Source organism: Babylonia areolata, chromosome 4 (genome assembly GCF_041734735.1).
Source record: "Babylonia areolata isolate BAREFJ2019XMU chromosome 4, ASM4173473v1, whole genome shotgun sequence".
NCBI classification, from domain to species: Eukaryota; Metazoa; Mollusca; class Gastropoda; order Neogastropoda; family Buccinidae; genus Babylonia; species Babylonia areolata.
The window spans coordinates 5,544,415-5,556,959 of record NC_134879.1 but is presented as its reverse complement, the minus strand read 5'-3'; the positions used below and the strand labels follow the sequence as shown (position 1 = coordinate 5,556,959).

General features: G+C 40.8%; 1 protein-coding gene across 1 annotated transcript in view; it reads right to left on the bottom strand.

The window, feature by feature from the left end:
* Positions 1-8,402, bottom strand: part of LOC143280801 (ATP-binding cassette sub-family C member 10-like) — a 31,964-nt gene extending 23,562 nt beyond the window's left edge. The window contains exons 1-5 of the mRNA XM_076585487.1: positions 8,354-8,402; positions 5,870-7,221; positions 4,691-4,906; positions 3,463-3,588; positions 1,524-1,751 (exon numbers count right to left, since the gene is read on the bottom strand). Of these exons, the coding sequence (XP_076441602.1) occupies positions 1,524-1,751; positions 3,463-3,588; positions 4,691-4,906; positions 5,870-7,153 (1,854 nt within the window). The 5' untranslated portion in view covers positions 7,154-7,221; positions 8,354-8,402. The remainder of the gene's footprint in view (positions 1-1,523; positions 1,752-3,462; positions 3,589-4,690; positions 4,907-5,869; positions 7,222-8,353) is intronic.
* Positions 8,403-12,545: the final 4,143 nt, after the last annotated feature.

Sequence of the window (12,545 nt, the reverse complement as noted above, 5' to 3'; positions counted from 1 at the left end):
AATATAACAGTTAATGCAGTTTGCATATAATTAGGCTTCATTTTTTATTTTTTTGTGCCCATCCCAGAGGTGCAATATTGTTTTAAACAAGATGACTGGAAAGAACTGAATTTTTCCTATTTTCATGCCTAATTTGGTGTCAACTGACAGAGAAAATGTCAATGTTTACACAAGTGAGTCAACAAAAAACAAACAAAAAGAGGCGCATAAACAAATAAATGGCTACACCAATAAATAAATAACATAAAAAATCAATATAGATTAAAAGAAAAAAAAAAAGGAAATACAACAGTTTTAACTTAGCCACAAATCTTCTTTAGACCTATATATATATACATATATCTAATTTTTGTTTTATTAATGAGGCAAGACTGCCATCAATACAGAATGATGTTCAAACCCTGTTGTGTGCATACAGAGGGAGAACTTGCTGGATGGTTTGCAATGAGGTTGTGACAGATCTATGGTAACGTAATGGGGAGTGTCAACAGACATGCTGAACACTAACAAACCTGGCAGGACTTATCGAGTACTTGGCCTAAACTAATACTTGAGATCAGATAAAAAGTTTATTAGTTTTCACCAACGCTACCTCACCAGCGATCAGGATCTGAAGCCCCGATTAGTGCCTTGGGAAAGGCCCTTAACTCTGGTTGTCATCACTCCACCCAGGTGTGAATGGCTCGCCCTAGACACAGTGCATATGAATTCACTGCTCGGATGGCCGTAAAAAGCTATGGGACCTTTCACCTTGGCTTTAACTCACTCTGGACAAAAGGCCCGATCGAGGCCCTACTGTTCACAACCGTTTCAGACGGAGGGCCCCAGTCAGGGCCTTAGATAGTTCTGAATTTAGGAGTGGCACCTAATTTCCCATTGACGTTATAAGCAAAGAATATCTTAACTGGTCCTTCCACTGTGCACTGGACCAGTAATGCATGGTGTGTTGCTGTGCTTGTGAGCAGGAGAGTTATTTTCTCAGTGACTGGTTCACGTGAACAGTGCGTGTCAACGTTGGCATCTGACCCAGTTTTGTCTGAGTCACACGGCAGACAACAGAATGAGACAAAGGGGCCCATTCATGGCTACATAAAGTTTTGAATTTAATCTGTTTCAAACAGTTTGTGCTTTCCTGGATTCCTTTACAAGTTATCAGTGTGTGTAAATTTTGAATAAAAAATATGGATACTTTCATCATCTCACATACAAAGGGAGGAAGTTTTATATTCTGTTCCCAACTAACCCGTTATATGTTACTGCTCAGTTTGGAAGTTTTGTATTCATAAATTCTAACATTTGGGGGTTCTTTTGGTGCTTTTATTTCTCACCCATATAAATGGGCCATCTGTGGGGAAAGTCAGGGGAGCTAACTGGCAGTACTGAGTGAGTTAACATAAACCTTCACCTATATGCGACCTTTAACTTCTAACATTAACCATTGCCCTTATAGGACCTTCAACTCGTAAAATTAACCTACATCCTTATGGGACCGTTAACTTTTAACATTAACCTATGCCCTTCACCTTGGCAGCCGTCAGCTGGTGTCCCAGCAAAGCGTAGGTGGTGAAGGTGAAGATGGAGATGAGCACCGGGGTGGTGGCCCAGAAGTACACACACATGGCATCCAGGTACTTGCGGCCCTTCAGACTGGCCAGCTCCTTGTCCCTCAGCTGGCTGATCCTTGCCGTGAAGTGCCCCTCCCACGCGTAGAACTTGAGCACGCGGATCCCGCACAGCATCTCGTTCATCAGCTGACCGACATGATATATACACAAACATACAGGGCTTGGTTGGTCGTTATCACAGGGCACCAGGCATGCAGGTTTTCCTCTACTAACCCAGCTCTCTAAGCGTTCTAACTGTGGGGAATTTTTTTCAGGCTCCACACCCCCAAACCCTAACTCCCACCCCTCCACACACACCCACTCCCACACCCCCCCACTCCAAAAAAGACAGAAGCTGCTGCTCCTTTCAGTCACTCGGTTTACCAGCTGAAGACACAAATTTCATGTGACATCAATCTCTTCAAAAGGTCTGACAGCATGTCATAATCAAAATCTAAACTCTTCAATTACTTTTTCTTTTTTCTTTTTTTTTTAGCATTGGTATTGTTAGCAATGGAAAAGATTTTCCCAGTAAATTAATTGTAAACTGCCAGTCAGTACTAAAAGATTTTAAAGAAATGATCAAATAAAGGCCCAGGGACTTGGTAATGTACACATGCCAAAAATAAATGATCAGATAAAGGCCTAGGACCCTGTACATCCTTGTACATCTAAAACAAACAACAAGACAAAAGTCTAAGGACCTAGTAGTCAACTAGCATATCTAAAATAAATTATCAGATTAAAACATAGAACCTAGTAGTATGTTCATGCATCAAAATAAATCAACTTAACTGGGCACATGAAATGCTTTAACTACAGACATGCTATCCACAGACTGAAGTTTCAACACCATGCAGGCCTGTGTACGGCACTTAACCCCTTGAGTGCCCCAGGGTGGAAACTTCCATCCTCTTCCAGTGCGCTATAAAAGTGCCGCATGATGGAAATTTCCGTCCATGGCACTGAAGCAATATTCCTATTAAAAAAATCATTAAATCCTTGTGAAATTATCGTAACTGGATAGAGTGTTCATATTCCTTTCAGAAAATGGAAATTTTCTTCCTAATATTTCATTTATCTAATATTCCTACAGTGACCCATTAGTGTAGACTTCAGTAGGGGTCTGAATTCTGTCCTGTGCAATCTACTACTACCCACCTATGTGGAGAAGACGAAAGTAACTATGGCCTTTCACCTCCTGGGAGCAGATCACCTCCCTTCTGGATCCCTGACTAGCGCCCTCTTTTTCCGGCATCAACTTGAATATAATGCTTGAATACTGTGGCAGGTCCACTTCCTTTGCGTTAGCTGTGCTTGACTATGTATGTATACATATGTATGTGTACATAACTACATGCATGTATATTAATGTGTATTGTGTGCGCGTGCATTTATGTAAGTTTGTGCCTGCCTATGTGTGCGTATGTGTTAGGGTAGCTGTTAGATACACATGTATTGTTAAAATGTATGTACGCAGTGTGTGTGTGTGTGTGTGTGTGTGTGTGTAGTCATATTTTGGTGTGTGTATGTAACATAGATGTAATGTTTTATGTTAACAAAGCGTTTTTGTAAAGTACCTAGAGCAGATTTCTGGATAGTGTGCTATATAAGTATCCATTATTATTATTATTATATAGTTGATGTATACTTTTCTTTACTAGTTTGCATGCAAGATTTTTTTTTTTTTTTTTAAATCATTACCCTCGATGACCAAAACATCCTTTGGCAAACAGTTGTCACTGAACATAAAATAGGCTTGGCACTGAATGGGTTAAGAAAAAATGAGTACACTCTTTCCTTTCCTTCCTACTTCCTCATTAGTCTCTGATCATGAAAGACAGACGCTGTGGCCAACCTTGACTCTGGCATCTTTCTGTGCCATCATGCGAGTGCTGATGTCTCCAATCTTGATGGCCAGCTTTCTGTTGATTGGGATGAGGATGATGGCAAAGCCCAACCCTGCCAGGAAAGCCAGCCCCACCTGCAGTCATTTTGACAGACCACCATCAACCTGTACATCAGCAATAAGCAATGCCTCTTCTTTTATTTTCTTTGGTGTTCTTTTGCTCCTCCTGGGAAATATGGCCTCTTTATTCATGTTACACCTCCTGCAATCTTTGATATCATCTTTCATATAAAAAAACAAACAGAACCATACATGTGTATTCTTTACATACACATAAACACATGCACAGGAGTGACAGGGAGAGAGATCACACACATACACATGTGCACACATATGTGCATACACAGATACAGCACAAATGCACACTTTTTCACCCTTGATTGACGACTGACAATAAAATGTAAATAATCTTTAATGTACCAGCTTAAACAAAAGTAACTTAGAAAATAGAAACACTAAACTGAAGAAAAGCAGAAAGCATGTCTCTTTCTCTCTCTCCCCATCTTCTATTGCAAGTACTAAATAATTAAACAGGCATATTTCATAAACCTTCAACGACAGGTGCAATAACCTAGTGGTTAAGTTAAAGCCCTAGACTTTCAATCTGAGGGTCCCGGGTTCAAATCTCAGTAACAGTGCCTGGTGGGTAAAGGGTGGATATTTTTCCAATCTCCCAGGTCAACATATCTGCAGACCTGCTTGTGCCTGAACCCCCTTTGTGTGTATATAGGCAAGTAGAAGATCAAATATGCATGTTAAAGATCCTGTAATCCATGTCAGCGTTAGGTGGCTTATGGAAACAAGAACATACCCAGCATGCACACCCCCAAAACAGAGTATGGCTGCCTAATGGAGGGGTAAAAACAGTCATTCATGTAAAGGCCCACTCGTGTACATGCCAGTGAACATGGGAGTTGCAGCCCACGAACAAAGAAGGAGGAGATAAACCTTAAACAATGACAACTGTCTGTATGAAAGAAGGAGAGAAAAAATGGCAAAATGATGGCCAGTTCAAAAATGCTTAGAAACTCTTGCCTCTCTTACATCTTCTTCTTGTTCTTCTACTATCCTGTTATCTCTAACCATGTGGGAAACCATTGATGACTTGGCAACCTTATATATATATATTCATACAACACCATAAGTGTATGTATACACACAACTATCAATAATTCACCTGTTGGTACAGAAGGAAGAGAGAAACAGCTATCTGAAAGGGCAGACTCCAGAAGGCATGGAAGCTGGGGCAAAAGTTGATGATGCGATCAGTGTCGGTGCTCATGAAGTTGACGATCTCCCCTGTGTTGAACTTGGACTGGGCCACACTGCTCACCATCAGAGCCTTCCGGTACACAGTGGTAATGATGGCACACCGCATCTTCAACGCCACCACCTGAACACCGCACCACACCCAAACATGGTGACATTTTGATAGGCTGACCTATATGGATAGTATAGATATATATATATATATACATACCTTACAACACAATATATGATGTAGCATATTACTATAAACAAACTTATGAAACCTAGTTCTTCACACACAGATTTATACATATCTTGACACACTGCTTTGAATTAGACAGGATGCGATACATATGGGGAAACTTTTTCCAGACTGAATCTGTTAATTATCATTTTTCGCCAATCTCAACCTCATCCCCTTTCATCTGTTTTTCACACACACAGACATAAAGTGAAAGTGACATACACACACAAAGTGACAAACACACACACACACACACACACACACACACACACACACAGTGATACACACACACACATATACACACAAATGCCTACATCAGAGCCTTTCTGTACACAGTGGTGATGATGGCAACACCCCATCTTCAACACCACCACCAGAACACCGCACCACACCCAAATGTGCCGATATTTTGACTGACTGACTGATATAGATATTATAGATATTTACATCCCTTACCACACAGTATATGATGTAGCATATTACTATAAACTTATGAAACCTTGTTCTTTACACACAAACCATAAATACCTTGATGCATTGTTTTAAATTAGACAGGATGAAATAAATATGGGGAAACCTCTTCCAAACTGAATCTATTAATTATTGTTTTCTCCAGTCTCAATTTCATTCCCTTCTATCTGTTTTTCACAGACACAGACAAACAAACACACAAACACACACACACTGAGTGATACACACATACACATGCACACACAAGCCCACATGTACACACCTCTGTCCCAGACCAATCTTACTTCAAAATGTCTCTCTTTAGTGAAATCATCGCACACCTTTTTTTTTCACTGACACAAATTCGTAAACAAACATTAAAACTTTCACATTATACAACAATGATCAGGTCACCTGAGAGTTGTAGTCAAACTGTGTGGAGCAAATGGTCCCCAGGAATGTGGACAGCAACAAAGCACAGGCATACAAGTAACCATGGTACTCTGCTTCTTTATCAGTTTCGATGAACGTCACAAGCAAGTTCAGCAGGATGGGCCCTGCAAAGCCAAACCCATCCGCCAGCAACTTCAGGATTCCCAGTGAGTAGTACTCCCAGCCATACGCAGAATGCAGCGCTTGGAATAATGTCTTGGGTGATGATGCTGGTTCTTCATCTCTTGCCCTATGTCCTCTGAAAGTGACTTCAGTGTCATGGGACTCTTCATCCTCATCGGAATGGTTTTGAATCGGATGATGAACGTCATTTGACATTCCATCCTCAGGGGTATGGTTCTGGTGATGGTTTTCACTGCTTCTCTTCTTCCCACTTAAAATTCTGTGGAACCTACTTTCAAGCTTTTCGGTGTCTAACCTGGGAGGAAGCTCAAAGATGTCGTTCACACTGTCAATCCTGTCCTCACTCCCCCGAACCATCAACCGTTGTACCCAATAAAACGTAAGCCAGGAAAGGCAGTTCACTCCTTTTTCTGCTACCAGTGTTTCACTTCTTGGTGCCGGGATAGTTCCATATGACCGTATATGGTCCCAAGTAATCGGTTCTGTGTCCCTGGAATCATAGCTCGCCTGAGCCGAAAACAGACCTTCACTTCGGTATGACCTGTTGGCATTTGGAATCAGGGTCAATAGATTACACACCAACAGCCCAAGAATAACATAGGTGGCATATTCTTCAGCTTCGTTCCGTGCCGCTGAATCATCCAAATGCTGGATAATGACTGAGCGTGTGTGGATGGATTCAGCAGCTACCACCAGCAACACAGTCAGGAACACACACACAGGACCTCTGAGACTGATGACATGCATGTACCTCAAATTTACAACATACACAGAGTAAATAATCCATGCTAAAGAAGTGACAGCGCATACTATGCCGTCTGCTATACTGGGTTTCAAATTTAGCAGAAAGTCTGAGATCAAAATCTGAATTATTGGCACCAATGCTATACAAAGACTGCACACAAGTCTTGCTATCAGGAACCATGACCACCTGACATAGAGTCTGCTGCCAGCAAAGCGGTGCTGACGATGAGCGATGTAATAGCTGCAAATGACAGCTAGCAGGGCATGCGAAGGGCACTGAAATACAAGCTGCTCGAAGCAGTGCCCAAAGTCATCATTATTCCAGGCAGTGAAGTTTTCACCATGCCCGCAAAACTGCTGCCAGTTCCAGCCAGCCATTGTGGTTTCACCCACTCACTGATGCCCTCTCATGGCCATGACACTCCATCACTTGAAGTATCCACTGCCTGAAAATTATGAAGAAAAAAACAGTACTTAATTATAACACATACATGTAAATTATTATTCTAATACAATAATCAGTGTGTTACAATGATAATTTCATCGCAATGAGTCTTTTACTCATGAAAATTACAGTAACTGGCTTCACAAACATTTGTCAGTGAAATCCATGAATAATGCGTATAACTTTGAGAGGGTATTTATAGGGTTTTTACAAACTACATTTTAAAATAATGATTAAATTCATATCTAAAATGGGAATCACATTTCTGCTTTCCTGTCTGGTTTGGTTTCAACACCTACCTTCCTGTCAGTGCCATCTTTCTAATATAAAAAAGGATTCAGTAGTCCATCAAAATATAATGTATCAAAATGAATGACTCAGTTATACTGTGAACAGAAGATCTGTATAAGACTATTACTTTTTATTTTTATTTTTTACATTTACACTTTATAGATCTATATTGAAATGCAAATGGTATGACACAATAATGGGGTTGCTTTTCCAGCATGTCAGACTCTCTGAAATGAGATTACTTACATAAGATTACAAATACATACACATTTGTGTGCATACATGTGCACACACATATTGTATTGAACAGTATATCACCTACACCTTTATGAAAATAAACAGGGCAACAAAATTAATATTCTGTCTGAATAAAAGGTTTTTCTCAGTGCACTTGACAATCACTAATCTGTCATTCTGTGGCTTAATTTTAAATCTTAACTTTTCTTATTCTAGATAATAACACACACACACACACACACACACACACACACAACTTAATTCGGTGTTGTTACTGTACAAACTGAAAGTAAATTATGTTCAAATGAGCTAGAACGTTTTGAAGACTGTTCGGCTTTGGTTCTCATTAAATGCTTGGAACGTGTGTTCACAGTGTTTAAAAAATGTGCGTCAGGATACAATCTGGTGACAACTAAATTAAATTAATTTAATGTTTTGATCTGATGGCAGGAGCAGGCAGATGCTCAGACATATCCCCAGTACGGTTTTACAAATTTTAAATCAACTTCGCCATTCCTGACAGCAGACAGCGTGTTACTGGAATGAAGTTATTGGTTCTAACCTGTGCAGCGCAAATAAAAACAACGAACGGGAATTATACCCACCCCAAAAGCTTGTTTACAGAAAGTCAATCTGTTCCTGAACATAGCCAGGGCCGATTACTTATCTTGCGCTTCCGGTGACAGACTGTGACAGCAGAAATCGAAAGTTGCTGACAATGCTCGAGTTGACGTAAGTAAATTAAGTCTGTTGATATTTCAGAATTATGTTCCGACTCTCTCTCTCTCCCTGGCTGCTGACCCCTAGCATGAAGACGGAGGTGCTGGGCCGCTCAACACCACGCATCATCGCTTTGCTTTGAGTGTCAATGTTCCTCTGCGTGTTCAGCGCAAATAAAAGCAACGAACAGGAATTATTATGCCCACCTCCGAAGCTTGTTTACAGAAAGTCAATCTGTTCCTAAACATAGCCAGGGCCGATTATTTATCTTGCGCTTCCGGTAACAGACTGTAACAGCAGAAAACGAAAGTTGCTGATAATGTTGATGCTCGAATCAACATAAGTAAATGTAAGTCTGTTTATATTTCAGAATTGTGTTCCGACTCTCTCTATCTACCTGGCTGCTGTCCCCTAGCATGAAGACGGAGGTGCTGGACCGCACAACACCACGCATCATCGCCTATGACAATGTTTGCTCTAGTGTCAATGTTCCTCTGCGTGTTCTAGATTGAAGTGGCATACCTGAGGAGAGGTCTCTCGAAGATGTGGGATTCTCTCTCATTGAGTTCAGTTGAGCTGACTTTGAGGTTTCTTAGGTGGAAAGTAAGGGTCTTGTTGGCTTTAGCTGTGATGGCATTAATGTGTTGATCCCAGGTTACTTCTTTATTGACTTCCTGTGTGCTTTGTCTTATCTTGTCCGTAATCATGTGGTAATCCCAGTACAGGGCAACAATCCACAATAGGGGGTGCGCTCTAGGTGACTGATGTCTGCATGTGTACGACTGTTAAGCCCCCCCCCCCCTCCCAACCCTCCCCCTCCCCAGTTCAGCCTGGTGAACCCGGTCCCCACACAGCATCAGTTAAAAAACCAAAAAAACAAAACAACAAAAAACAACCTGTCCTGTAGCTATACTGATCGAGCCTGAGGCTTGCAACCACACCTCAGTCCTGGTCTTGAAAGACTGAGGGGAAATGGCTGAGATAATATGGTCTGGAATCTGGTTCTGGGTGGTGTAGGGGCATCCTCTCAGGTTTCTATACATGAAGGCACTTGTCTTGTCTGCCTTTGCTATTGTGGCCTGGATGTGTGCTCCCCTGTGAAGGTCTTTTGTCAACTCTACACCCAGGAATTTTGCTTTCTCCACCTTCTGGAGTTCCTCATTATGCAGACAGTATAGGTGGTAGGGAAGGGCTTTTTCTTCCTTTATCAGTTCTCCTCACTGCAGTGTGGGTTCTTCTTCCTTGGCTTGGTCTGGGTTCTGACGAATGTGTGCAGTCCAGCAGAAGAGTCTGCTGCACTAATTGGGTATGACAAGTGGGTGGCCAATTGCTCAGTAACAACTTGATCTAAAAGGTTAAAACAATGTACATGTGATGCTGCTGGTTAGTTGTTCTTAGCTGTGCCAGTATGCTGACCCAGACCAGCCTGGAAGAGCTCCAATTTAATTAAGGAGTATCCATGAGGCAGGGTGGCATGTTGTTCCACTGGCACAGAGATCCATGAAAGAAACTATTGCAGAGGGCTGGGTGGGTTGTACATTCCTGGAACAGTCTTTGGGCTCCCCTGGTCCAGCTATCCCCTTTGGTGTAAAATAAGGACTTACCAATGTCAATCATACTGTTATTGATTTTTTACAGCATCGTGTGGTGGTTGTATTGTCTTCTGTCTGTGAGAGGGTCCCACTTAGGCATACTGGCCACACAGCCTGGTGTCCAACCGCTGTAATTATTGAAGACATACCGGGCTGCCCTGCCTTGCAATTTCTCAAACACTGTGATGTCTTTCTGATTGGGTCCCAGATGGTGGATATGTACTCAAGACTGGTCTGACCTTGGTCTCGTATGTTGTCGACTTACACTGATGGAGGATTTGCAGAAGTTCCACCTCAGAAAACCCAGTTCTGTTGCCCTTGTTGGCAATGTGTTTTCCCCAGGACAGTACATACCTCTTTGATTGTGACACCAATGTTTCTGCTGGATGCTGTTGTTTCCTGTCTTCCCATGGAAGCTGTACTTAGTTGGTATTACAGCTTTCTTCTTGCTTGGGGAGATACAGGTAACAGTGCATTTACTGGCGTTGAAGCTCATCTGCCAGGCTGCTTTCCAATGTTCCAGGGATGAAATGTCTTGTAGTTGGAGGCTATCTTGAGGGGAGGTGATTCATTTCAGATCGTCACCAGCACCAGAGTTTGGTGGTGCTTTGAGTGATGGAAGGGTCATTAATGAAGGTGAGGATGACAAGAGGGCCCAGGACTGTACCCTACAGGACTCATTTATCATTGTATGCATATTACATATACTCAGGTGCATGGGTATATGATGGTGCATGTTTTTATGCTCATGTGTAAGGGTGCATCTGACTGAACATGCATTAGCAATCATGATCAATAGATCTTTCATGTGTGCACATGCACCCATCAGTGTATGTGTATTTGTAATTCCACGGAATGATGCTTAATGTCTGTGAGCATACATTATGTACGATGCGATCATGTGGATGTGTGTGAAAATGTTTGTGTGCACATGGGGGATGGGGCATGGGAATGTTTATGTGATGGTGGAGGACTGGGCCTAAGTGTCTGAGACTGCAAGTTGTTCCGGATGTTATGCATCTGTGTGTGTGTGTGTGTATGTGCATTTGTATGTTTGTGTTCATGCATGTATGTGTGGGTGCCAGTGCACAAGTTTGCAGGACGTGGTTCATTTTCATTATTATTATTTTATTTCAATCATTTACCTTCATTGTATCATCTTCCTATGATTTAATTTTCATACATAGTTTTATATTTGACTTATTTCCTTCTTTTTTTTCTTATTTCATTTAATGTTAATGTTTTATACATATGTAGGGCTGGCTCTCATAACCCAACCAGCACATTGGGATCTATGGGTAAGTCAGGTATCTGTTCCCTTTTTTTAATTTTTCTTTCATAAAGTAGTTGTGGTGTAGTGCATATGGATCAGTCTTTGTGATTTGATACCTTGAAACTGAAACGCAAACAAAATAACAATAAGAGGCTTAGAGAGGCAAGGCCTTCAAGACTCACTTGTGATACACACTTAACAAAAAAAACAACTAAAAAAATAAAATCAAACAAACAAAAATTAATTGTCAAAATGTGTTATTATTTGATGCTATAAAGTTTTGGGTTGAAAAAAAAAAAGGTATAATAGTAGATTTGAACCTATCATGTTTGGGCGATAGTAAACAGTTTTACCCACAGCACAAATCTGGATCTACGAATGACATTCAGAAATTAATATCAAAACATATTTTTTAAGCATGATCATTTGGTTGCGGTATTTGAGGTGATAATGCCTTTTCAATAATGTATTTTGGTATATCTTGGGCATTTAGGAAATTCTTTTGAAGTCTGCAGTGAAGCAGACATTGCCATCACCTCAGGCACTCTGCAACATACAGGCTGTTATCTGAAGATCTGTTCAGACCAGTCTAGACAGGGCTGACTGAAACTCAGTGAAATGTGAAATGGTCAAATTTTTGTTCATGTTCATTCTACTTATTCATTGTCCACTTTAGAATAATCATATGCAGTAAACATGTCGATGGTGTAGTTAGTGTCACTGTACGTGTTCTGTCCAGAATTTGTATTTTTCTTTTCATTTAAATGTGAACAAGAAAAATGTCATTCTATCATCTTACCAAACAGCCTATGTTCTATGTGAGGCGGTTTTAAAGTGTTTATGGAATCAGATCAAGCCTCAACATAAACTGTTTATGATCCGGAAATAGGGCTTTATTCGTAAGTCTTACAAGCTATTATTGGTATAAATGTGATTTTTTTTTCCTACTATGTATAATTCAGATTTGGTATTGGCAGACAAAGTATTTAAAGAGAAAATGGCAATGTTAAAGTTTACCATGGACGCACAGACATGCATACAGACACACAGACACACAACCGAACACCGGGTTACAACATACTCACTTTGTTTACACAAGTGAGTCAAAAACGAACGGCATAAAAAATGTGTATAGTGCATATCTCTCTCTAAATTTAGACTCAATCTGTTCTTCATGCAATCTGTTCTTCATGAATATAATTTTAGCTCCAT